Here is a 26,983-nt window from a genome sequence, read left to right as displayed (position 1 = left end):
TTTGACCTAGGAGTTCAGAGTTTGCCTCTTAAGAGCACCACTTTATCAGGGCTCCTTGGTGGCTCAGTCGGTTAAGCGTCCAACTTCAGCTCAGGTCATGATCTCATGGTTCATGGGTTTGAGCCCCATGTTGGGCTCTGTGCTAATAGCTCAGAGCCTGGAGCCGGGTTCGGTTTCTGTGTCTCCCTCTCTCTCTGCCCCTCCCCCACTCGTGCTTTGTCTCTCTCTCTCAAAAATAAATAAACATTAAAAAAAATAAAAGAGCACCACTTTATTAAGCTCCACAATGGTAGAAGCAGGTAAAGATCCCAAATATAAAGTATGCTTGCTTACTCAGCTTTGTAACTGAACATAATGTAAAAAGTAAACCATTACTGGGCATATGGTTTTACTGAGGAAATCTCTGGGAAATCTCCCAGAGATGGGAGAAGCAGGAATAGAATACAAAGGAAAAATTCATGTTTCCTCTTTTTGCAGATAGTTCTCTGCAGTACTCTGGCAAATTTGAATTCAGTTTTTGAAACTTGAAGAATGTATGTGATCGCAACTTGCTATTACTTAGGTTGTTGCATAGGTTAGGAAACAGAATCTACCTCCTCTTTCACGTTGGAGTGCTTACTAGATCTGTTAACAATAAGGAAGTAGAATAGAAGGGATTGAGTGGGAGTCCTTAAAGCTGCACTTTAGGAGCCTTTCATCTTTAAAACACAAGCATATGCATGCCAGTACCCAGATTTTGTCTGCCTTAGGGTACATATTGGAAAAAATGCTTTACTAGAGTTATCTTCAGAATCTTCTCCTTGCTACCCTTCCCACCTCACACACATTTCCACTTCTCTGTACTTTCTTAGTAGCAAATTTGATGCATCCAAGCAGGCATTTATTGGAACATTGAAGAACAAGACAAGCAGTGTGTACTGGGAGGTGAGTCAGCAGAAATGGAGCCAGATTTTGTGAATCTGAGTAAAAATTGCAGGCAAAATACTACGTTCTGTATCTTGAAAGCAATTTGAGACACTAATTCATTTAATAGGCTTGGTGGTGGTCTGGTGGTGGTGGCAGTTGTCTATATTTAGAATTTGTGCATGAATGGAGAATTTGACTAAGATAAGGTGACTAATCTCGGGACTGAAAAGGTAGCAATATTGGAAAAATGAGGCCTTACAAATGCTGCACTCTCACTGTCAGCTTCCTTTGACAAAGAAATTTTTTGTAGGATAAACCGCTAAAGAAACAGGAAGTGTTGGCACACACCAATGAATTCGTAAGGGAGGCTGCTATGTATTCTATCTTCAGCTACTTTCATTCTCACTCATCCCAGCTTAATGTGGATGCTATGGTTGGAAGCCAGAATCCACCTGCAAAATATTAGGTAATTTCCCACTCCCCATCCCCATTTTGATCTTATACCATATTGGTTCTTTTCCCTGCCTTATTGCCTTCTGGACAACCTGTTATGTTAAGGCAGCCTGTGTATGTATTTTTTTCTCCTTCTGGAATGTAGATGTTTTAAAGCCACCTTTTCCAGAAAGAATGTGCACCTTTACTTAATGGTGTTGGTTGATTACAGAGGTGCAGTTATCATAAATGAAGAGTTTGGGAAGTATTGTTCCTCACTGTTGTAGGTATTCAATTACTGGGCGATTGTGAATGTGGTATAGGTGATGTGGCTTTAGATGCAGCAAAGTTTCAGTTTAATAACTAAAAGCCAACATGTATTTACTATCCTCAGTATGTCCTCATCCTCCCACATGCCTTTTCTCAATAGCAAACTTGATGTGTCCTGGCAGGCATCTGTTGTAACTTTTGGGGAACTGGTAATTTTTTCCAATAAGGCATTGATAACTAAAAGAACTCTTTTTTTTTCCCTAATAAGGCACTAATTATAAAATTATTCTATATGCTTCTGTGGTGTATAGGTTAGTGGATGTGAGGGAGGATGGGGATGGTCTGAGAGAGCCAGTGAAAAATGGTTTCTTCAGAAATCTATAAAGTCAGAATTTAAAAAGTAGTAGTAGTTCTAGAGGAAAAGCATGAGGCTTAATCTCTATGATTTCTAAATTCGTTTAGAGTTATTGTTATGGAATGTCTGTGACCTTCGTGTTCTCCATCTCCTAAGGAGATAAGATACAGAAGTGTTTTATGTGAAACACCAAAAGTATTAGGTGTGTTTGTTCCAAATCCATAGGATCTTAAGACCTGAGTTTAAGTCTAATGTGTAATGTTCAGTTTAAAGTATAATGTAAAATACAATGTAAGACACAAAAATCATCTTTAGAAAACAGAAGAACTGTATGCAAAAAGGAATAATGTGGGCAGGTAAGGAAAAATATTTTTAACAGGATGGGACTTGCGTTGTGTCATCTTTGATACACTTATAAACTGACAAGAACTTGACCCCTTTCCATCAAAACAGAACAGTAATGTATAAAGAAAGTGCTTTTCAAAATTTCAGAGTGGTTTTCTATACTTAGTATATTTATTTAAATAGTTATTGAGTGCCTACTCTGTGCCAGAGCTCATTGATAGGTATTGGATGCATCAATTGTGATTTTTGTGGTTTCAAGTGATAAGAAACCCAGTTTAACTAACTTAAGCAAAAAGGAGAGTGTATTGGTTGGCACAATTAGACAGTTGAGGATCTGAATTCTCTCCATCACTAGCTTGCTTTCTCTGTGTCTGTGTTGACAATTTCAAAAGAGGCTCTCCTCCTGGTGATAGGATGGGGCACTGGATTGTCACAGGATGGTTCCCAAAGCCGTGTCTTTAGGTTCACATCCACAGAGAAAGAAGTGATCATCTTTGTCCAAGCATTCCCATCTGGTGAGTTCTAAATTTACTCTGATTGGACTGGCTTAGGTCACCTATTACTGCCTATCCCTCCTCCCTTCCTCCCCCAATCTCTGGCCAGGGGAGAGTGATGTGCTGATTGGTTTAGGGCACATGTTATCTGATGCTAGGGTTTGAGATTGAAGCTTACACAGACCAAATGAAAGCGAGTTTCCAAATGAAAATGGGCTCTTTTTGGAGCAGGAGGGTTGAACAGTGGGAAGACAAACAACAGATCTCCACTACATCAGGGAGTTTATAGTCTAATTTCTCATTTAACCCTTAGCATGACTTAGAAATTAAGTACATTTTAATAGAGCCTTCCTTAATCACATGAAGAAACTCTTAGAATCAAGGGACTTACCTTAACCTCGAGTTAAGGTACTAGAAGGAACTAGAATTAAATCCCAGTTTATATGATATGATTCCTAGTCTAGCACCCTCGCTACTCTTCTGTTTTGGCCCAAACCAAAACAAGTCCCTAGAGTTCTTGAGTAGTCTGCCATCAATATGCCCAGTGAGAAGGGAGCCCACTGTTTATGAAAGATGAAAGTAAATTCCTGTCTGACAGAATATAATAAGTGGTTTTGATTAAATTCATATATGACCATTTTATATACTAGGTAGCATAGTGTTGTTAAGTGCACAGACCCTAGAGCCAGAATGCTTAGGTTCAAATCCTGTTTTTGCCCTGTCCTAGGTGTGTGATGTCCGTCATTTAACGTAGCTGTGCCTTAATTTCCTCATCTGCAAAATAGAGATAATAGTATTACCTACCTTATAGGATTGTTGTGAGGGTTAAATTACTTAATATATGCAGAAGTTGAAAGTTCTTGGCCATAGAAAGTATTCTGTAAGTGTTAGCTATAATTATTATCATCACTATTATCATCATAATCTTTGGTATTATGACAGAGAAATATGGATTGTGTGATAATGCAGTGAAACAGATTTACATCTGATTGAATACCCTAATCATTAAGAATTTTAAATATATTCTATATTCTGTTTTCTAAAGATAAACTCTGCCATGTTTTATATTGTATTAAACTAGAGTATTAGGAGTGGATCTTATTTTGGCTCAGGTCATGATCATGCAGTTCATGGAATTAGGTCTCACATTGGGCTGTGTGTCAGGCTCTGTGCTACTGGCTGGAAGCCTGCTTGGGATTCTCTCCCCACCTCTGTCTCTCTGCCCCTCCTCCCTTTGCACATTTGTGTTCCCTCTCAAAATAAATAAGTAAACATTAAAAAAGAGTGGGTCATCACAAGGGGGAAAGGATCTAGTGGTATGTCACGTTCTCATATGATGACATATATCAATCCTGATCAATATTTTCATCAGTGACTTCGATGGAGACATAAAAACATTTTCAAGTTTACAGACTACATAAAATTATGATAAATAGCTAATATTATAGATGGCAGTCAAAATTTGAAATTATTTTAACAGACTGGAATAAGCAAAAAGATCAACCAAAATGGACTTTAACAGGATAATGACCAACAAAAGGAATAAATGTGTTTCTACACAACCTCAGCTCGAATGTCCTGGTGTGCCAAAAGGAAATGCCTCCTGAGGTAACCCAGTCCCATTTCAGATAACTCTTTTGTTCCTAAAAAGGTTATTATTATGTTTAGTTAAAATTTATAACTCTGCATCTTCCAACCAATGATGCATTTTTTGGTCGACTCTCACAGAACAACTGTTTACTCTATCCAACATGACAAGCATTCAGATATTTAGAGATAGTTATCAGGTACCTTCTTATATAGTATAGTATTGTATCATATTGTATACTATAGTAGTTAGGGGTGTGTAGTCTGCAGCCAGGCTGACTGAATCTGATTCCTAGCTTCTCAGCTTACTAGCTATGTGACCTTAACTGTGCCTCAGTTTTCTCATCTGTAAAAATAGTGTTAAAAAACAATATAACTATGTCGAAGGATTGTGAAATTAAGGGAGTTTTAAATATTTTTAAGTATTTAGGTATACAGGTGTTATATAAGTGCTCACTGTTAGCGTAGTGGTGGTAACATTTCTTTCTTCATCACAGCTTAAGATCAGACTCTCTAGAAGGAGCGCCTGGGTGGCTTAGTCAGTTAAATGTCTGACTCTTGTTTGTGGCTCAGGTCATGATCTCGCAGTTTGTGGGATAGAGCCCCAAGTTGGGCTCTGTGCTGGCAGCATGGAGCCTGCTTGGGAGTCTCTCTGTCCCCCTCTCTCTCTGCCCCTTGCTCACATGCACACACACACACTCTCTCTCTCTCTCAAATAAATAACCTTAGAGAAAAAAAAAGATCAGACTCTAGAAGAGTTCTTGCTACAACAGTAGTTCTTAAATGGGGTAGGAGTGGGAGATATATAGCAGGAGATATAGCATATTTAATATTTTACCATATTTTTACATTAAAATGTAAAATGTGTACAAGCACTACTGTGTGCCAAGCACCGATTAAGGCTTTACATGGATTACTCCATTTGAACCTCGTTTGTTAGGTGATGCAACTCTGACGATTAAGGAATTTGTTCCAAGTTCTCATGGCTAATAAGTGGTAGAGATAGGATTCATATTTAGGTAATCTGACTTTAGGTCCTGAACTCTTTTAATCACTACACTATGCTGACGAAGCGAGGTTAAGATTTCTGTATTTCTTAAAATGGAGCATGGATAAATAATATTGAGAAACACTGCCTTACACATTTGATTAAAGGTGTTTATATAAGGCAGATGGAGAGATTTTGTTGTATGTATTCAAATGAAATACAGGTAAAATATATTAGTATTACTATTATTTACCAAAGGGCTTTGTAACATATTAATAACAATGGTTGCCTTGATTCTTTTTATGTTTGTGAAGTTTACTTTGGCTTTTTAATTAGCTAATCATACAAATCCTTTCTCTTGCCTTGAGTCCTCATTATGATATTTTATATTTTTTGTATGATTTTTTTAAAAAAGTTTATTTATTTATTTTGAGAGAGAGAGAGGAGAGGAGGGACAGAGAGAGAGAGAGAGAGAGAGAGAGAGAGAGAGAATCCCAAGCAGGCTCCATGCTGTCAGTGCAGAGCCCCATATGGGGCTTGAATCCACGAACCATGAGATTATAACCTGAGCCAAAATCAAGAGTCAATGCTTAACTGACTGAGCCACCTAGGCACCCCTGTGGTTTTTTAATCTAGTGAAATAGATCCAGTGTCACAAGGTCCAACCACCCCAGATACTAATTTGGCTTTAGAATGTCTTTAAAACCACACTGACAATATTTTAACTCTTGGAAGGAGAGCCTTTGCTTCTTTCTAGTATAATAATATCCACCATGATTTGTCTAGTTAAGTTGAATCATATGACAGGATGATTCAGTATTTTAAGAAGTAAGCAGTTCAAAAGCAAAGCAAATTTTATGTTATGTGTATTTTGCCACAATGTAAAACAAACAAAAAAGCAAAGCAAAGTTGAAGTCGGGGAGGGAGGGATAGATTATAAAGTGAGTGGCATGAAGAAACCTGAGAGTGATAGTTATGTTGCTTATCTTAATTTTGATGATTCACAGATGTATAGATATGTTAAAACTCATTAAATTATATACTTTAAATACAGTTTGTTGTGTGTCAATTATACTTCAATAAAGCTGTAAAAATATTGTAGCACACATTACCCCCCGCTTCCTCTTACTCCCCACCCCACCCCCACACACAGAGCAGACTTCTGAGAAATTCCTATAAACATGTTTTTGGACCTGTTAAGTATTTTTCTGTTAAACACTAAAGAATTTTAACTGTAAGTTATGGAAAATAATTGTTGAAAATATGACATGACATTTATTCCCTTGATTTATTATGGCACCCTTAAAATTCTTTTATATCACGAATGGAAAGTGCCACCTATTTGTAATGTCAGAAGAGGGAAGAACAGAGATTAAAGAATTTTTTTTATTTTTTTATTTTTGAGAGACTGAACTCGAGTGTGGAGGAGAGAGAGAGAGGGAATGAGAATCTTAAGCAGGCTCTATGCTCAGCTTGGTGTTGGACGTGGAGCTCGATCTCATGACTCTGGAACATTGACCCCAGCCGAAATCAAAAGTGGGGAGGGAGCTTAACCAACTGAGCCACCCAGGTGCCCCAAGAATTCTTTATTGCTTAAGTTGAAAGCTTAGAAAAATCATAGCAAAACTATCTAATAGGGAAGATCTATATATCTGTACAGCTGACAAATTGGACTGCCTCTGAATCAGGCCAATAGCCATGTCAGTTATGTTTGATTGGTCATGGGGCCTTGTTTACCTTTGAAGTAACTGTGACCTTTTATTCTGTGCAGTTAAGACTGATTTACATCAGTAAGAACTTAAGGGACCCATGCCGTAAGGAGAATGTTCTTGATAGAAGGAAGCAACAGTATTGATGATGAGACAGCTTCTTTTTAAAAGTCTTGGATTTCTGGGGCACCTGGGTGGCTCAGTTGGTTAAGCATTGGACTTCAGCTCAGATCATGATCTGACATGAGTTTGAGTCCGGCATCCGATGTCTGCTCTCAGTGCAGAGCCTGCTTTGGATTCTCTGTCTTCCTCTCTCTCTGCCCCTCCCCTGCTCACTCTCTCTCTCCCAAAAACAAACATAATAAATAAATGAGTAAGTAAGTAAGTAAGTAAGTAAGTAAGTAAAAACCTTGGATTCTAGGAGATAGCCCAATATAGTGGTGAAGACTTGGGAATTAGGCAAGCCTGGATTTAAATCCTGGCTCTCCCATTGGCCAGCTGTGTGATCTGTTGGTTATGTTGCTTAACTTCCCTGATCTTTAGTTTTCTCATTTGTAAGTTGGGGCTAATAATACCTGCATCTCAGGTTGTATGGGTTAAATGAGAATAATGTGTATTAAGTGCCTAGCACAGTGCTTGGCACATAGTAAATATTCAAAAAAAGATAGTCATTATTATGATTGTTGCTGTTATGATCTTACTTCCTTGCAAGATGTTTAGATTACGAGAACATATACTTCTTGGAATATTTGTATCATGTATACTAAATCAAAGAATTAGGAAGGAGAAGGAATATGTTTCTAGAGAATCTGAAAGACAATCTTATATGAGAGCCTATCTATGTGGAAAATTGCTACAGAACATTTTAAAAATTAAACTTTTTATTTGAAAAGTGTAAAGCCTATAGAAAAGTTGCAAGAATATTAAAATTAACTCCTTTATACCCCATCTAGTTGCATACATTGATAACATTTTGCCATATTTGCTTTACCTTTTTTTATATATAACATAGTGTACACAATTTTCTTCTTTCTCCTCCCCCACTCCTTCCCTTTCTTCTCCTCCATCCCCTTCCTTTGTTCCCTCCTCCCTCCCTCCCTTCTTTCACCTCCTTTCTATACCGCTATTGCTGCTGCTGAGGGTAAGTTGCAGAGATCATGACCCTTTTACCTCAAGGTACTTCAGCATTTATCTCCTTAAAACAAGGATAGTCTTTTACATAACATAGTGTAGTTATCAGGAAGTTTATTTTTTTCAATGTTTATTTATTTTTGAGACAGAGAGAGAGAGTGTGTGAGCTGGAGAGGGACAGAGAGAGAGACAGGAGATGAAGTGAGTTCTATGCTGACAGCAGAGAGCCCAATGTGGGGCCTAAACTCACGAACTCTGAGATCATGACCTGAGCTGAAGTTGGACACTTAGCCGACTGAGCTACCCAGGCGCCCCAGGAAGTTTATTTTAACGTTGATGTGTATTATGATTTGGTACACAGTCCATATTCAGATTTTACTGATTGTCCTAATGACTATCCTTTATAACAATTTCTCCTGCAGCCTAGAAATGAAATTTCGTTGTCATTTCTTTGGAACAATCCCTCAGCCTTTCAGTGTGTGTGTGTGTGTGTGTGTGTGTGTGTGTGTGTGTGTGTGTGTGTGAATTTATTATTTATTTTGAAAGAGAGAGAGCGTGCTTGAACTGGGGAGGGGCAGAGAGAGAAAGAATCACAAGCAGGCTCCACATCATCAGTGTGGACCAACGTAGCACTTGAAGTCATGAACCATGAGATCATGACCTGAGCGAAAATCAAGAGTTGTATGCTTAACCGACTGAGCCACCCAGGCGCCCTTCATTGTTTTTCATGGTTTACATTTTTTGAAGAGTAGCAGGCTTTATTTATTTATTTATTTATTTATTTATTTATCTATATCCATGCTCAGCGTGGAGCCCAATGGGGGGCTCATGGCCTGAGCCAAAATCAAGAGTCTATGTTCAACCAACTAAGCCACCCAGGCACCCTGTAGAATCTTGTTTTTTTTTTTTTTTTTTTTTTTTTTTTTTGAGAGAGAGAGAATGTGTGCGAAAGCACGTGCTGGGGAGGGGCAGAGAGAAAGGGGACAGAGGATCTGAAGCAGGCTGTGTGCTGACTGCCGGGAGCCCGATGCGGGCTCAAACTGTGAGATCTGGTCTGAGCCAAAGTCTGGCACTTAACCCAATTGAGCCACCCAGGCACCCCTACAATGTCTTTTAATTGAGGTTTGTTTGCTCGTTCCTTATAAATCCATACAGGCTACGCATTTGGGGCAGGTGATGGAGACATTATTGGTGATGTTAGTTAACTTGGATCACTTGGCTAAGAAATTTTTTCGTTATAAAGTTAACTCTTTTCCCTTTGTAATTAATAAGTAATTTATGAGAATTGCTTCAAAATACATGGAGATACTTTGAAACTGTCTAAATATCCTGTTCTTTAGCAAATTTCCCCCAGTGGTTTTAGAATCCTAAAGAGCACTTTTATATCATGAACATGTGGTTTCTTCATCTGAATTAAAGTCTTCTTGAGAAAATAGTTTACTTCAAAAAGTATGTATCTTGTACACAGTAAGTTCCCACTATTAGTGACTGCCTGACCTTCAGCTGCCTGACACCAGATTGCTCATTACATTTTTCATGATGGATTTTGTCTACTTACCCTGAGAAGAAGTTAACAGATACTTAAGCAAAAGTCCTGTTGTGTGTAAATTAGAAATGGTCACTAATTGCACTGATTAGGTGTTTTTAGTAGGCCTCAGACCAGTGAGATAGGAGTAGTAATACAATCTCTGGATAGTTTCAAACATATGATAACAATAATGAAGAAAAGCTCTGATCATCACCGGAAAACTTGTTAAATGTATAGCACCTTTATTCCATTTTAATTTGCATTCGTGATGAAAGGAAGTTTCTGGGTGGTGTTCATCTTTCACTTTGGACTCTGACATTTTTCATGTCAGCCTAATACTTAGCCATGACTCATGGGTGTCACCTTCACTCTTTAAGAATTAGGTCAGATTTCTCTTAGATCTTGTCATATTGCCACTTGGAATTTAGCTGGAGGAAAGAAAATAAGGCTCAACTGCAGTTGTTTAGATGAACATCTTATTCAGGAGGGCTAATTAGAGACAGAAAGGTGGAGTAGAATGTCCTCATTCTGTCTGGCATTTTTTTAAAATAGTATTTTATTTTGGGGAGAGTGCAAGTGGGAGAGGGGTAGAGAGAGGAGGACAGAGGATCCAAAGCAGGCTCTGCACTGACAGGCTGACAGCAGCGAGCCTAATACAGGGCTCGAACTCATGAACTGCGAGATCATGACCTGAGCCCAAGTTGGACGCTCAACTAACTGAGCCACCCAGTGCCCCTGGCATTTTTTTTGTTTTGTTTTTTATCTCTGCTCTGAGGATATTTTTTCCACCTTTCACTGTACATATCTTGGGCAGAAATGACAGTTAACCATTAAAGTTCCTCTATCCCCAATTTCTGGCTGATGCCAGAAATTATCATTATCAATTAATTTGTGCAAATTATGTTACCCAAGAAAAATGCAGATATCCTTGCAGGGTGTTGGAGAGGTAGCACAAGCCAACATCTAAACATAAACATCAAATATTCAGAGCTGTTCTGTGGTAGCTAGTTGCTAGAAGCTTTCTGCTAAGTGAGAGAGTAATTTATAAGTTTTCACTGGGGGAGGGAGAAGACAGGGTGAGGTTTTAATAGTTGGCGCTTTGAATAGCTTAAGGTGCTAACTCTGAAAGAGGAAGGGGAAATGGGTATTAGACCAGGAAAAGGAAGGACATTTAAAAGATACAATATACTTACTTTACAATTTTCATAGATAACCCTGATGGAGTGGTCTCTGAAATCTACAGAGCATTAGGAGTTAAGAAATACATGTTTTGTTAAACCAGGAATTGGTGATGGCTGTCTCTTTTAAAAAAAGGCTCTTTTTTTTTCCATCTGCACCAAAGACATACCTTTCACTTTTCCTTGTGTCTGTCATATCTCCAGGTGTATCAGGGATGTTATTAGGGGAGGGTGGTAAATTCTATGTAACTGACTTTCTCAACAAAGTTATTTCAATCTTTTACATTTAGACAGGATATGAAATTAGCAGTTGGTATACAGGCTGCATTGGTCAGGGTAATAATTTCCAAGGTCAGGTGCCATTGTTTCACAGAGAGGCATTTCAGTGTTTCTACTAGAGCATGTGTTTTGTGAAGCTTTGTTGTTTTTTTGCCAGATGCAATTGGCTCATCTTGTGAGATCTGTGCTATGGAATTGATCTTTTGCTCAGTGTATCTGTGTTAACATCTCTGAAATACTTGTGACAGACTTTTTCTCCACTTCAATGAGAAAAAAATTCTTTTTCACTTTCTATGACCAGTTAAAAGAAGATGGATGCTCAGAGTTCAGCCAAAGTCAACACAAGAAAGAGGAGGAAAGAGGTACCTGGACCCAATGGGGCAACAGAAGAAGATGGAATTTCTTCAAAAATGCCACGCTGTGCAATTGTAAGGAAGAGATATCTTTTTTGAACACTTAACCTGGCAGGGGGATGGTAAACACTGATATAAAATTAGTGATATCAGTATGACAAATCTTCTTAAATGATGGAAAGAATGAATAGTAAGTGTGAATAGTATTTTCACAGTTGTTGGAAATGTTCTACTTTCTTATCAAATTGAAGTTCACAGCTAACTTGCAAAAGCTTTACATTGGAACTGGAAAAAGAATGTTAGGAAAATTTGGAAGTTGTTAAGTTAGTTTATTAAGCTAAAGATTAAATTAAAGTGAATGAAATAGAGAAATTTGAGCTCTAGGCAGTCATCTGATCTTAGTATCATCTCTTAGTGTTTAGTTTTCTGTGTCTTACTTTTTTTCTGCCATATCATGCCTTCACTCTATTACTGGCTATATCTTAGATGAGAGCCTTTTTCTGTTACTGCCTACCTTATATTCCTTTATCCCTGGGACATTATCTTGTATTTCCTAACCACTGCCAAGCTGTCAATGAAACACCCCATTCCAAACTGCTCATCCTGTCTCAGTTTGGTACCCTTCTTAAAGCTTCCCCTAAAAAACATGTCAATGAACACATGTACAATTGAAGTTATTATTGGTATGTAATATTATTATGAAATCCATGTTTTAAAATTCCAGTGAAAGGATTATATATTTCTGTGTTTTCTTTACCTATATTGACTGTTAGCCATTGATCAAACTGCAATTTCCACTGGTTAGTTCTGGAACTTCATGTAGTGCAAAGGGAAAAGCATTTTTACTCTGACACAAATAACATTTGTTCTAAACCAGTACTCTATCTTGATCAGTAAAACCAGCTGGACTCCACCAATAGGAGGCTTATGATTTAGGCCTGATATTGATGATATTGGTAGGGGCAAGTATATTCCTTTCCTATTGCTGCTTAACGAATTGCCACATATTTAGCGGCCTAAAACAATACAGATATATTGTCTTACAGTTCCGGAGGTTAGAAGTCTTAAATGGATTTTGGAGGACTAATATCAAAGTGTTGATAGGACTGGAGGTTGTAGGGGAGAATCTGTTTTCTTGTCTTTTCCAGCTTTGAGGGGCTGCCCCCATTGCTTTGCTCATGGTGCCAGCCAGCAGTCACATCACTCTGCTGCTTCTGTCATCACATTTCTTCTTCTTCTTTTTTTTTTAAGTTTTATTTATTTATTTTGAGAGAGAGAGAGAGACCTAGCGAGCCCGAGCACAAGCCAGGGAGGGGCAGAGAGAGAGAGGGAAAAAGAGAATGCCAAACAGGCTCTGTGCTATCAGTGCTGAGCCCAACAAGGCCTTGATGGGGCTTGATCTCACGAACCATGAGATCATGACCTGATCTGAAATCAAGAGTCAGACACTTAACTGAGCCAACCGGTGCCCCTCATCACATGTCTTTTGATTCTGACTCTCCTACCTGCTTTTTCACTTATAAAGACACTTATGATAGGGTACCTGGGTGGCTCAGTCAGTTGAGTGTCTGACTGTGGCTCAGGTCATGATCTCGTGGTTTGTGAGTTTGAGCCCCACATTGGGTTCTCGTCTGTCAGTGTAGAGAATGTCTCAGATTTTCTGTTTTCCTCTCTCTTTGCCCCTCCTTCTGTCTCTCTCTCCAAATTAAATAAACATAAAAAAATTTTTTAAAAGGCCCTTGTAATTACATTGAACATATTTGGATAATCCAGGATAATCACCCTTTCTCAAAATCCTTTAACTTAATCATATCTGCAAAGCCCTTTTTGCCATGTAGGGTAACATAGTCACAGGTTCCAGAGAATAACATGTAGACACGGCTTTAGGAAGCCATTATTCTGTACACCATACCAGGTATACTCAGAAAATGACTCAGCAGTCAACAAAACAGGAGAATATTGTTAATTTCTGAATGTTTCTTAGAGAATTCAGGTTAAGAGGATGATGGTAAGCACCAATTCAGCAATCAGTCTTGGAGGAGGGACAAGTTATAACCATGTAGTTGATACTCTTCACCAGTCACAAGAGCTAAGAATAGAGCAAAGAAGGCAAGTGGAATGGTGGAATGGGCTCTGAGAAGACTTAAATTTCTCGGTCCTTAGAATTGAGGAATTTCAGTGCTTTAAATTGCTTTGCTTTGTATATTCATGTCACAGATCAATTGAGTGACTTGCTACTTACTCCACATTCCTCTCTAGTTAACACACTGGCTCTTTAGCATGGGCTAATGGTCAAAGATTCATTCACTCAACAGGCTGTACCAGCCCTAGTGAGGAGTGTCCGCTAAATAAACTTGTCTGTCATTGTACACTTGTACTTTCTATCTCTGATCCCTTTTCAACTTTGTAGTGAAAGCAAACAATATTTTTTTCCTGTTTTTATAACAGGAATCTCTATTGAGATCATATAACCCACGCGTTTAAACTGCACAATTCAATGATTTTGGGTATATTTAGAATTGTGCAACCATCACCACAACTAATTTTAGAATATTTTATGTATCTAAAATGTGGATACCACATTTTATGTGTCCACACATTAGTTGACATTTGGGTTGAGCAAACAAGATTTTATCACACACAATGTCCAGCATAGCCACTAGGTGCTAAGAGTATAAAAGTAAATAGGATCTTCCCTTTGAGAGATGTGAGCCTAATGGGGAACTCTATAGCTCAGAGCTCAGAAGAATTTTTTTCCTTGCAAGGGTGGAGAGAAATTGGAAGGATCATTTAGTATTAGGTAGCTACATTGGTGGGTCAGGATGAATTAGAAAGAAGAGAGAAAAGAATTGGGGAAAAATGAAGTGATAACTTTATGGCTAGTTTGTTTGTAAGTATAAAGAATTTACTGACTCTTAAATACAGAGAACAAACTGAGGGTTGCTGGAAGGGAGGTGGGTTGGGGGGGCAGTTAAATGAGTGATGGGCATTAAGGAGGGCACTTGTTAGGATGCGCACTGGATGTTATATGTAAGTGATGAATCACTGGGTTCTACTCCTGATACCAATACTACACTGTATGTTAACTAACTTGAATTTAAATTAAAAAAAAAAAAAAAGAATTTACTGATACAGATGTTTCTAAAGATACAATCAAAAAGAATCACAAAAATATTTATGAAGAATAAGACATTTAGCCTATATCTGTATTTAGCACATGTATGGTTAAGTCACAAATTGGCAACAGTTCTGCTAATGGAGATAGATATCACAACCTCATATATTGAGAACACCTGTGTGCCAGTTACTATACACTGGAGATGCAAAGATGAAAAGATGACCTTGCTCTTAAGAAGCTCACAGACAAATAGGGGAAATAGATACGTTATTAAGATATAGAATGAAAAGGGCCAAATAGAAGGAAGTTAGAAATACAATGGCTGCCTAGATGAACAACAGATTAACTTTGACCTAGAGGTGGGGACAGTGGTTTTGGAAAAGCTTCACTGAGGAGATTATTTCTGAGCTGAACTTTGAAGAATAAATAGGAATTCAAGAAATGGACAAGAGATAGAATACAAGTTCAAGTGTGATATAATAGTACGTTTAGCAAACCATGAGTAATATTAGAGTTTAAAGTTCAGAAAATAATCTGCAATAGATAAGGCAAGCGACAACCTGATTAATGAAGGATCTTGTGTGCTGTGCTAAAGAGTTGAACTTTACCCTGTGGGCAATGTGATCAGATTTGTAATTTAGATCATCCTGATTGCTTTGGAAAAGATGAGCTGAAACAGTGATAGAAACCAGAGAACTAGTTGCGAGATTGTTGTAATGATCCAGGTTGAAGATAATGAGGACTTAAACTAAAATTTTAAGCTTTTAAGAGGTAAAATAGATAATTCTTGGAAATCAGGATGTAAAGGATGAGAGGTGTTAAAGATGACTTCTAGTTTGAGTCTTAGGTAGATTGTGTATATGGGATGCTTCTTAAATAAATACAGAAAGAAGATCTGGTTTAGCAGAAAGATGATAAGTTTAATTTAATACAAGTTCAATTTAAAAGGTCTAGGAAACATCCAAATAGTAGTTAGATAGATGAGCTCATTGTTTCCATTCATTGAAATGGCAATAAGAGTCTGAGAAAATTGTTACTTTTCTTTTTCACTTCCTCCTTTCCTTCTTCTCTCCCTCCCTCTCTCCCTCTCCCTCTCCCCTTATCTCCTTCTCCCTTCCTTTCTTCTTTTCCTCCTTTTCCTTTCCTTCTTTCCTTCCTCCTTCCTTCCTTCCTTCCTTCCTTCCTTCCTTCCTTCCTTCCTTCCTTCCTTTCCTATCCCCAGGGAGTGGAATCTCTCAGCTCTGTTCTTTATCCCTTCTTTATCACACCATGTGGTATTCCTCTTGACTCCATAGCCTTTCGTCTAGTATTGTGGAAATAATTTGGATCTCAGGAACACTTGTTATCATTTGTGCCGCATGTTTGAGTAAAAGGGAAATGTTTCTCTGTGTCATTCTGAAAGCTTTTGCTGAAAAATATTTAAGAGTCCTTAGAAGTAGAATCCTGGGAAGCCAGTATCAAATTATGGTCTTAATCTGAGTTATCTCCATTTCCCTATTTTTTTTTTTTAATTTTTAAGTTTATTTGTTTGTTTTGAGAGAGAGAGAAAGAGAGAGAGGGCAAGCATGAGTGTGGGAGGGACAGAGAGAGGGAGAGAGAGAATCCCAAGCAGGCTCCACATTGTCAGCGCAGAGCCCGATGCAGGGCTCGAACCCACGAATTGTGAGATCGTGACCTCAGCCAAAATCAGGAGTTGGACGCCCAACCAGCAGAGCCACCCAGGCTCCCCTCCATTTCCCTATTTTAAGGACACCAGAATGTCATCTCTTTGACTGGAATTTTGAGGAATAGTGTGTTAATATATGTGAACATAATCAGGAAAAGTTTTCATGAAAGCAATATTGCATTTAGAAGACCATTCATAATTTGGGAGATGATCATTAATAGTCAGAATATTTAGTTATAATAGTATTAGTTATAATTTGTATAGAATTAGAAACTTCATATAGCATCTAGAAGCTAACCTCTTAGATTAATACAATTTAGTTAATTTTGTTGATGTAATGAAATCCTGTGTTCCATAAAATGGAATTGAAAATGAACTCATGGGGGCGCCTGGGTGGCTCAGTCGATTAAGCGGCTGACTTCGGCTCAGGTCATGATCTCGCGGTCCGTGAGTTCGAGCCCCGCGTCGGGCTCTGTGCCGACAGCTCAGAGCCTGGAGCCTGTTTCAGATTCTGTGTCTCCCTCTCTCTGACCCTCCCCTGTTCATGCTCTGTCTCTCTCTGTCTCAAAAATAAATAAACGTTAAAAAAAAAAATTAAAAAAAAGAAAATGAACTCATGTTGTTGATGATGACCTAATTTGTTGAGTGCCACTATATGTAAAAAGTTGTGCTAGTCACTTTGCGTATGCTATTTTATTTAACTCTCAAGTAACCTTGTGGGGCCAGTATTATCTTCTATTTTATGGAAGATGAAAGCTGTGCTATCACAGCTATTAAGTGATAGAGCTGGGATTTAGATCTAAGTTTTTTTAAGTTCTAAATCCATGCTTTTTCATTTATGCTTCACAACCAGATAGTCAAACGACTTGAAAATAATACTATTCTGTAGCATTCCCTTGAGGTTAAAATGAAGGAGGTATGTTTTAGGAGAATATAGGTAGAAATACTTAGTCCTACTTTTATAAAGCATCTTCTAGATGCTTTTTTAGAAAGATGTTTTTAAAAATACTATTCATTCTAGCTGGAGACATCTAGAGAGATAAAGATTTTGCTGATCTCTTGTAGTCAAAGAACCTTTGGTTTCACTTTCTATACTTAGGAGGAATTGAAACCCTAGCCAGGAGGGATAGCTGTATTTGCCTTTTGCCTTGGAATGTACACAGTAATCAGAAAAGATTGAAGAAATAGTTGTAAAAGATAGAATACTTTAATGTATCTTTTTAAATTAAGATAAAATTCATATAACATAAAATTTATCATTTAAAGCATTTAAATTTTTTTTTTAATGTTTATTTATTTTTGAGACAGAGAGAGACAGAGCACGAGCAGGGTAGGGACAGAGAGAGAGAGGGAGACACAGAATCCGGGCTCCAGGCTCTGAGCTGTCAGCACAGGGCCCCACGCGGGGCTCAAACTCATGAACCGCGAGATCATGACCTGAGCCAAAGTTGGATGCTTAACCAACTGAACCACCCAGGCACCCCAGCATTTAAACCATTTTAAAGTGTACAATTCGGGGGTTTTTAGTATATTCACAGTGTTATGCAACCATCACCACTATCTAATTCCAGAACGTTTTCATCACCACAAAAAGAAACCCCGTATCTATTACAATCACTCCCCATCCCCCCAACCTACCCCTAGCAACCCTACTTTCTATCTCCAGGTGTTTGTATATTTTGGACGTTTCATATAAATGGAATCCTCCCAATAGCCTTTTGTAGCTGGCTTCTTATATTTAACATACTATTTTCAAGGTCCAGCCAGGTGGTAACATGTATTAATACTGCATTCCTTTTTATAGGTGAATAATATTGCATGTGGACATACTGTTTTGTTTATCCATTCATGAATTGATGGACATTTGGATTGTTTACACTTTTTGGCTATTGTGAATAATGCTGTTATTAATATTATTTGTGTACAGGTTTAAAAAAAAAAAAATGTGTCTCCAGGGGCACCTGGCTGGCTTAGTCAGTAGCGCATGAGATGCTCGATCTTGAGGTTGTGAGTTCAAGTCCCACGTTGGGTGTAAAGCCTACTTAAAAAATAATAATAAATTTTAAAAATCTGTGTTTTCATTCTCTTGGTTACATACCCATGGGTATAATTTCTGGATCATATGGTATTATATGTTTAACATTTTAAAGAACGGTTTTCCAAAGTTGAGCACCAATTTACATTCACAGCAGCAGTGTATGTAGGTTCGTTTCTCCACATTCTTGCCATCACTGTTACCGCCTGTCTTTTTTGCTCATAGCCATCCTGATGGGTGTGAAGTAGTATCATTGTGGTTTTGATTTGCATTTCCATGATGACTAATGTTGTTGAGCATCTTTCCATGTGTTTTTTTTTTTTTTTTTGGCAATTACTATACCTTCTTTGGAGAAATGTCTAGATCCCTTTGCCTCCTTAACTCTTGACTGCCCCCTTCTGCCTCCCTGCAATTCATCATGGCCTAACCCTAGATCTTTCAGTTTCTGATAATTCTTTGTTTCTCTTCCTGGACTGTTAACTTGGCCTTCTATAGATTAATGTTGCTAGCTTGATCTGGACTTAATGTAGTGCCCAGTATTTGCTGATGCTCTGGTATATTTCCCACAGCAGCTAGTCCACATATTTTCTGCTTTCCTCAAGCTTTCAGTCTCATTCCAACCTCTCTGTTTTTTTGTTTTTTTTTAACGTTTATTTATTTTTGAGACAGAGAGAGACAGAGCATGAACGGGGGAGGGTCAGAGCGAGGGAGACACAGAATCTGAAACAGGCTCCAGGCTCTGAGCTGTCAGCACAGAGCCCGACGCGGGGCTCGAACTCACGGACCGCGAGATCATGACCTGAGCCGAAGTCGGCCGCTTAACCGACTGAGCCATCCAGGCGCCCCCATACCTCTCTGTTTTTAATGGTAATTTCATGTCCTTCTTACTATACTGAGAAAATTGAGGGCATCGGTTATAAATTTGTACATCTTTCCTCCTTTACATCTAACATTGGCCTTTTATCACCTTCCCTTTCTTCTGCTTTTAGAAAAGTGTGATCATTCTTATTTCTAGGGCTAATACCTTCCCCCGTCCTGTCCTTTGAAACCATTCCCTGCCATTTCTCTAGACTCTTTCTTCCTATTATCTATTTTATTCCTTCTCCAGTATTTTCCATCTCTTTGAATCCTTTTCCTCTGTCTTGGACATGCCCAGATCTCCTTAACTTAAAAACAAACAAATAAAAACAACAACAACCCCCCCCCCCTCCCCAAACCTGCCACCTATCTTTCTGTCTCCTTTAGATACCTTGCAGTTTTTCTCATTTCCGTTTATGGGTACACATATCTAGTGAGAAATTATTACTAATCTATTTCCTTTTCTTCTAATTTTCTTTTTTTTCATTTTTTAATGTTAATTTTATTAAAAATTTTAAAAATATTTGTTATTTATTTTTGAGAGAGAGAGACAGAGTACGAGCAGGGGAGGGGCAGAGAGAGAGGGAGACACAGAACTTGGAACAGGCTCCAGGCTCTGAGCTGTCAACACAGAGCCCGATGTGGGGCCCCAACTCACAAGCTGTGAGATCATGACCTGAGCGGAAGTCTGACAACCAACTGAGCCACCCAGGTGCCCCTTCTTCTAATTTTCTTAAAGGCACTGGTGTCCTCACTTTCATTAATATTCTAAAAGGTCTCTAATGATCATTTGAATCACCATGCTCAAAGACTTCTCTCACTTCTCATTTTCTTTGATCTCAACTCCTTTTTTAAAAACTTCTCCATTCCTGCCACTAGTAGTACAATCTAATTTTCTTCAGTTCTACAACTCTAAAATGCCTGTTTTTCTCAAGTGACAGTATTTTTTCTTTTTACCATGTCCTACCTATTCTTCCTTCACAAAATCTGCCACCCTTTCTACTCCCACTGCAACATTTATGGGAAAATCTGTAAGTCCATTTTCTTCTCCCTGTAATAACCTCAGAACTGATCTCTTTCTAAGTATGCAAATAACCAGTGGTGTTCTAGTAAACTGGCTTACTGGGGAAAAAACCCTCTGATATGTAGCACTTGCTGATTTCTGTGGCTAATAAGTTCAGACTACCAATGATTTAATAAATGGCCCACATAATTCCTGAATTTTTAACAACCAGCTTCTGTACACCATTGATAATAACTTTCAGAGACACAATAAAGCTCATCTTTTATCTACATGTACTATTGTTAATAAACATAATTTTTTCTATTTGTTTGATGTATTTTTGCCTGTTTTTATGTATAAATATATACATAAACTTTATTGAGATGTAATTCACATACCATTATAATTCACATGCCCATTTAAAATGTGCAATCCAGTGGTTTTTAGACTATTCAGAGTTGTGCATCCATTATCATATCTATTTTAGAACATTTTCATCACCCCAGAGAGAAACCTGGTACCCATTATCAGTCACTCTCCATTTCTCCCTAACCCTCCAAGCCCAGTATAACCACTAATTTACTTTCTGTGTATAAGTTTTCCTATTCTAGATATTACATATAAATGGAATCATACAATAAGTGGTCTTTTGTGACTGCCTTCTTTCATATAGCATTATGTTTTCAAGATTTCAAGATCCATATTGTAGCATGTATCAGTACTGCATTCCTTTTTATGGCCAAATATCATTTGTTTCTAGAGATATAACTTACATACAATAGAGTGCACAAATCTTAAGTGTACAGCTCAATAAATTTTTACATATGTATACCTGTCTTCCCAGAAGACTCTCATGTCCCTGCTCATCAGTATCCACTTTCCCCAATTTCCTCTTTTTCCTCTGGCTTCTATTCATCATAGATTTAGCTTTGCCTGTTTTTTTTTTTTACCTTTATATAGATGGAATCATAGAGTATATTATTTTGTGAATAGCATATGCTTTTAGAAACACACTACTGTTAAGCAACTCATTTGAATACTGACTTTTAGAAGATAAATTGTCTTATCTAATCTGTAGAGAAATCTCTCTTAACTACAGAAAACTGTATATTTGTGTCTTTGGTCTATTCTTATCTCTTTTATAAAATGTTCTTAAAGGGGCATCTGCGTGGCTCAGCATGAGCCTGTTTGGGATTCTCAATCTCTCCTTCTCTCTCTCTGACCCTTCCCTGCTCTCTCTGTCTCTCTCAAAATAAAACACTAAGCTAAAAAAAAAAAAAAAAAGTTCTTAAGGATAACATTCATATGCACACGTCTCCTAAAAATGGGTGTTTTCACTTATCTTTATTATAGCTTTAGCATATCTTAACTAAGCTTATATAAGTGATTTTATTTTTTTATATTAAAATTTTTAATGTTTATTTTTGAAAGAGAGAGAGAGACAGAGACAGAGTATGAGCAGGGGAGGGACAGAGAGAGAGGGAGACACAGAATCTGAAGCAGGCTCCAGGCTCTGAGCTGTCAGCATAGAGCCCGGCATGGGTCTTGAACTCACAAACTGTGAGATTATGACCTGAGCCTAAGTTGGACACTTAACTGACTGAACCACCCTGGTGCCCCATATAAGGGATTTTTAAAAAGAAGTATGTTTTAATTTTAAAATCTAATCTTAAAAATCTGTCCTTATCTGAAAACAAATCAAAGTGATGTTTTCCCAGTCCCTGGATTCAGACCAATCATGATGCAATTTGTTTAGAATTTAAAATTCTAAGTGAACATCACTATAACCCACAGAAATTAAAAGAATTATAAGGGAATGTAATGAAAAATTAAATGCCAAAAAAAGTTGACAATTTAAATGAAACAGACATTGCTAGAAAGAGACAAATTGCCAAAACTGACCCAAAATTAAATAGAGAATCTGAATGACGTATCCCAAGTTAAAAAATAAAAATAAAAAAAGTAGTCTTTAAAAATCTTCCCACAATGATAAGTCCAGACCCAGATGCTTCATTGGTGAATTCTTTCAAACATTTAAGGAAGTAATAGCTTTCTATTCTGAATAAATGGTTTCAGAAAATAGAGGAAAAGAAAATACTTTCTATCCCCTTTTGTGAAGCCAAACATCAAAGCCAGGCAAAAAAAGCACAAGAAAAGATAACTATCGTTCAAAATTTCTCACAAGCTTAGAAGCAAAAATCTGTAACAATATATTAACAAATTAAATCCAGGAATATTTAAAAAGATTTATATAACATGACCAAGAGGGATTTCACTCAGGAATGCAAGATTGGTCTAGCATCCTAAAATCAATTAATCTAATACACTATAAGTAACAAAAGACAAAAACAGAATATGCATGTTTCAGTAATACAGAAAAAGCATATGACAAAACTCAACACCTATTATAAAAGCTCTAAACAAATTGCAAAAATAAGGGCGGTTCCTCAGCTGATAAAGGCATCTACAAAACATCTAGGGTTAACATAATATTTAATGGTGAAAGATTGGATACTTCACCCTTTGTCCTTGTTACTTCTATTCAGCATTGTGCTAGAGATTCTAACTAAGGCAACAAGGGATAATAAAAGGAAATTAAAGGCATCCAAATTGGAAAGGAGTAAGTAAAACTGTCTTGAGTCATAGATTACATGATCTCAAATGTAGAAAATCCTAAGGAATCTACCAAAGTGCTAGAACTAATAATTGAGTTTAGCAAATTCACAAGACATTAGATCAATATACAAAAATCATCTGAAATTACACACACAGACACACATTTGCACATATAAATCAACTTGCATTTTTATATACCAGTAAGGAACAATCCAAAAATACAGTGAAGAAAAACAATTCCCTTCATAATAGCATCAAATAGAATAAAATACTTATGAAACAATTTAACAAAAACTTTCAAGTAGTAGAGTTAAGTTAACTCTGTAGAGGAAAGAGAATTCCTGCATTCTTATTTTAGCTTTGCCTCTGAGTAATTGCATATAACTGATATAACTTATTTGAACCTTGTTTTCCTCATCTGTAAATTGAGGATACTGACTGTTGTACTACTTGCCTCACAGGGCTGTTATGAGCATTAGAACATATTTAAAGTTGGGGAGCCTGGGTGGCTCAGTCGATTAAGCATCCAACTTCAGCTCAGGTCATGATCTTGCGGTCTGTGGGTTTGAGCCCCACATCGGGCTCTGTGTTGACAACTCAGAGCTTGGAGCCTGCTTCAGATTCTGTGTCTCCCTCTCTCTCTGCCCCACCCCTGCTCACGCACTCTCTCTCTCTCTCTCAAAAATTAACATTAAAAAAATTTAAAAAAATATTTACAATGTAAAGCATTATACAGAGATAATCATACTTAATAAAGCATTCAGGAGCTGTTTGCCTTCGCAGTCCCTTAGTTGAAGTGATAGAAAAATACACAATAGAAGCTTGGCAATTTCATCACATAGAATAGAGTTGGGTGTTCTGCCATGTGATGGAGGAGTCATCATTCTGGACCCAGTTAGTTGGGACTATGCTTAGGTTCCCAACCACCTCGCTCAATATTATCCTGAAATCACCAGCAAGATATTTATCTTTCTTTTTTTTTAAATTTTTTTTTATGTTTTATTTTTTATATTTAAGAGAGAGAGAGAGAGAGCAGGGGAGGGGCAGAGAGATGGAGACAGAATCTGAAGCAGGCTCTAGGCTCCAAGCTAATGCCCCATGAGGGGCTTGAACTCTCGAGCAGTGAGATCGTGACCTGAGCCAAAGTTGGACACTAACCAACTGAGCCACCCAAGCGCCCCAAGATATTTATCTTTCATATCATGATTTAGCAATTTACCTCTTTGGTAAAAGGTTGCAACTTTCACCTGTCATTTTGGAATGCCTTTTTTTCTTTTGTATGTTATGAGGTTTTAGGAGGAATTTAATCACCAGCATATTGAATAACTGATTGTTCTTTAAAGCTGCCATTTTTTGAGTATTTCAGTCTATACCATTGAATTTAACTTTCTTTTCCTTCACTTTCCTTATCTTAAGGGCTTACAGCAGCCAGCTCCTTTTTCTGATGAAATTGAAGTAGACTTTAGTAAGCCCTATGTCAGGGTAACTATGGAAGAAGCCAGCAGAGGAACTCCTTGTAAGTAAATGCTTAATTATTTTGTTGTTTTACTCTGTTTTTAGCATTCAGTTGTATTTATCAAATATGCACCTACTTTCTATATTCTTTCCTCAATTTACCTATAAACTGGGTATAAAAAGGGTAGTTGGGAGAGGGTTTCCTCCTATCTCCCAGCTGTTTTATTTGGGAGTATAACTGCATTCCATAAGATTTCATTTTTTCTTATCATTTTAAGCTTGTTTCCTAGGATGTTGTTACAGCTGTGAGATATAGTGGTACATACTTGCTTCCTGGGCTGTTGTCACAACTATGAGGTATAGTAGAACAGAGACAATAGGATATTAGCCTGAGCTGGATTATAACCTTGTCTGTTTTTACAGAGGTCTGAATACTATGTCAGGCTGTCACATTTTTAATAGCCTTCAGAATTGTCCCCCAGATCTCCCTTTCTATAAGTTAATACCCTTGCTAGACACCGCGGAATGTTAGAGGATAAAATATCCTAAGTGGGGAGATGCTTATCACTTAACTTTATCTTTACTGATACAATCTTTTAGGTTTTTTTAAAAACTCACTGTATTATTTTTAAACCCTATACTCTTTATTTGTATGCTTAGTTTACATCATTAAGTAGCAATTTTTGACTACATAAGCTATTAATATGTGTTCTAGATACTCTTCCTGTTTTGGACAAGTGGTTTTAGAGATTTTTGTTTTTAATTTGAGTTATTTCATTTATTTGTTTGTTTATTTTTGAGAGAGAGAGGGTGCAAGTGAGCAAGGGGCAATAGAGGGAGAGAGAGAGAATCCCACAAGGGGCAGAGAGAGCGAGAGAGAGAGTGAGAAGCGGGGCTCACTTGAAACGGGGCTCATGCTTACCCCAAGTGGGGCTCGTGCTCACCTGAGGTGGGGCTTGATCTCACCCACTGTGGGACTCAAACTCAGGAACTGTGAGATCATGACCTGAGCTGAAGTCAGATGCTTAACCAGCTGAGCCACTCAGGTGGCCCAGTTTTAGGGATTATTTTAAAGAGAAGCTTCCTTGGGTATTTGTTAGAAATACAAATATAGGCAGCTGTCCTTACTTATCTGTAAATTCTCCAATTCTTTTTTTCAATCCTTTTTTGGTTCTTTCCATTACTATGGTAAGTGTTCTGTCTACTCTGTAAATGTGGGCCTAGACTCAAACCCAGGTAAACACTAAGGAATAAGAGGCAGTTACAGCCACAAATGTATACATTTCCAATATGTAGAAGATATTTGTGGTTACTTCTTAATAGTGTTAGTATATTTGTTCTCTGTTGTAATGGAGGAGTAGCAAAATATGAATAGATATAGATGCTGGACAGTTTCAGGCCAGGGAGCCCAGTACTCCTTAGCTAAATCATGGCTATATGAAACATAGTTTTTGAGTCCTCAGAATTCCAGATAATGCTTTTTTTTTTTTCAAAAGTGTTTGTATATGTCTCATGTTGATCACAGCCCTTCTGACTCATGATGTAGCATTTTAGGCTTGGTTCCCCTTGAGTAACAAGCAGGTTGATGGGGCAGGGTAAAATGACAACAAGGAAAAACAGGGTATGTGTAACAAGGCATAGTGGTGTCAGATCAGAGTTCGAAATGCCATCAGACAGTTCAAGGATCATGTTCAGATGTGATAGTAGAGCATGTTGAAGGCAAGAACTTTTCATGTGCTCTCTAATAACACACATTCAGAATGTAGTACCTCACATTACCCAGCTTGTTGTTAGTCTCCCCACAAATCATTTGTGGTCAATAAAATGTATGTGTATTTGAAGCTTATAATTCACATGCACTAATTTTTAACAATTTTAGAATTAATTCATAGAATTTTATAAGTCATTTTTGAGATCATCTACTTTATCATCTCATTATATACATGAAGAAATTAAAGTCCATAGAAACTAAGAAGTGAAAGGTCCCCTGTAGTAAAACCAATAATTAGTGATAGAATTGAAACTAAAACCTAAGTTTTTCCATCTTCATGTTCTTTTTACCCTGGAGTGGTGCTGCTCTTTGTAGACATTAGTTATAAATAATAGAAGGCCATCGGCAAACTGACTGCATTTTAGGTGGAACAGATAGTCACACATTTGCTTATAAAGTTTGCTGGTCTAGTTTGATCTCCAGTATTTCTCCTATATCTGATTCTGCCTGTTCAGTTTTATGTTAAATAACCAAGGGACTGTTCATGCCAGTATTGGACAAGGAGTAAGCCAGGGGGGCATCCTTCCCTCCACCATGTTTTCTTTAGGGAGGTTAAGGACTCCCTTAAGAAAGGAGTTGGTAATAATCTAGGAGAAAACTCACTACCCAGAGAAAAAAACAAATATAGCTTGAGAGAAGATTATTCCTTTAGGAAGATGAAAGAAAAAAATCAGCAATGTGTTTTCTAGGAGAAAGGAAAAGAAGTCAAAGTTGGAAGGGCAACAGAATCTGTTAGAAACAAAATGTTTTGGGGATAGGTATTTGAGAGAATATATTAAAAGACACAATAAATTGAAAGCCACGTTTGTTCTACGTAAGGAGAACATATATTTATTTAGTGCAAAGACTATAATTTATATTAAAAACCAGGACCATTTTGAAAGTGAAAGGGAGTCGCTCTTATTA

The 26,983-nt window shown here is 37.5% G+C and overlaps 1 protein-coding gene across 5 annotated transcripts in view; it reads left to right on the top strand.

Annotated features, from left to right (window-relative positions):
* Positions 1–26,983, top strand: part of PCYT1A (phosphate cytidylyltransferase 1A, choline) — a 47,252-nt gene that overhangs the window by 5,550 nt on the left and 14,719 nt on the right. For 4 of the 5 annotated variants that reach the window (XM_007090947.3, XM_042998621.1, XM_042998623.1 and 1 more), the window contains exons 2-3: positions 11,504–11,630; positions 24,268–24,367. In XM_007090947.3, the coding sequence (XP_007091009.1) occupies positions 11,514–11,630; positions 24,268–24,367 (217 nt within the window). In that variant the 5' untranslated portion in view covers positions 11,504–11,513. Of the gene's footprint in view, positions 1–4,086; positions 4,411–11,503; positions 11,631–24,267; positions 24,368–26,983 lie in introns of those variants that run through there. The other variant, XM_007090949.3, reaches the window with a different exon arrangement.

This window comes from Panthera tigris, chromosome C2 (assembly GCF_018350195.1).
Source record: "Panthera tigris isolate Pti1 chromosome C2, P.tigris_Pti1_mat1.1, whole genome shotgun sequence".
NCBI classification, from domain to species: domain Eukaryota; kingdom Metazoa; phylum Chordata; class Mammalia; order Carnivora; family Felidae; genus Panthera; species Panthera tigris.
This window is presented reverse-complemented; position numbering and strand designations above follow the sequence as displayed.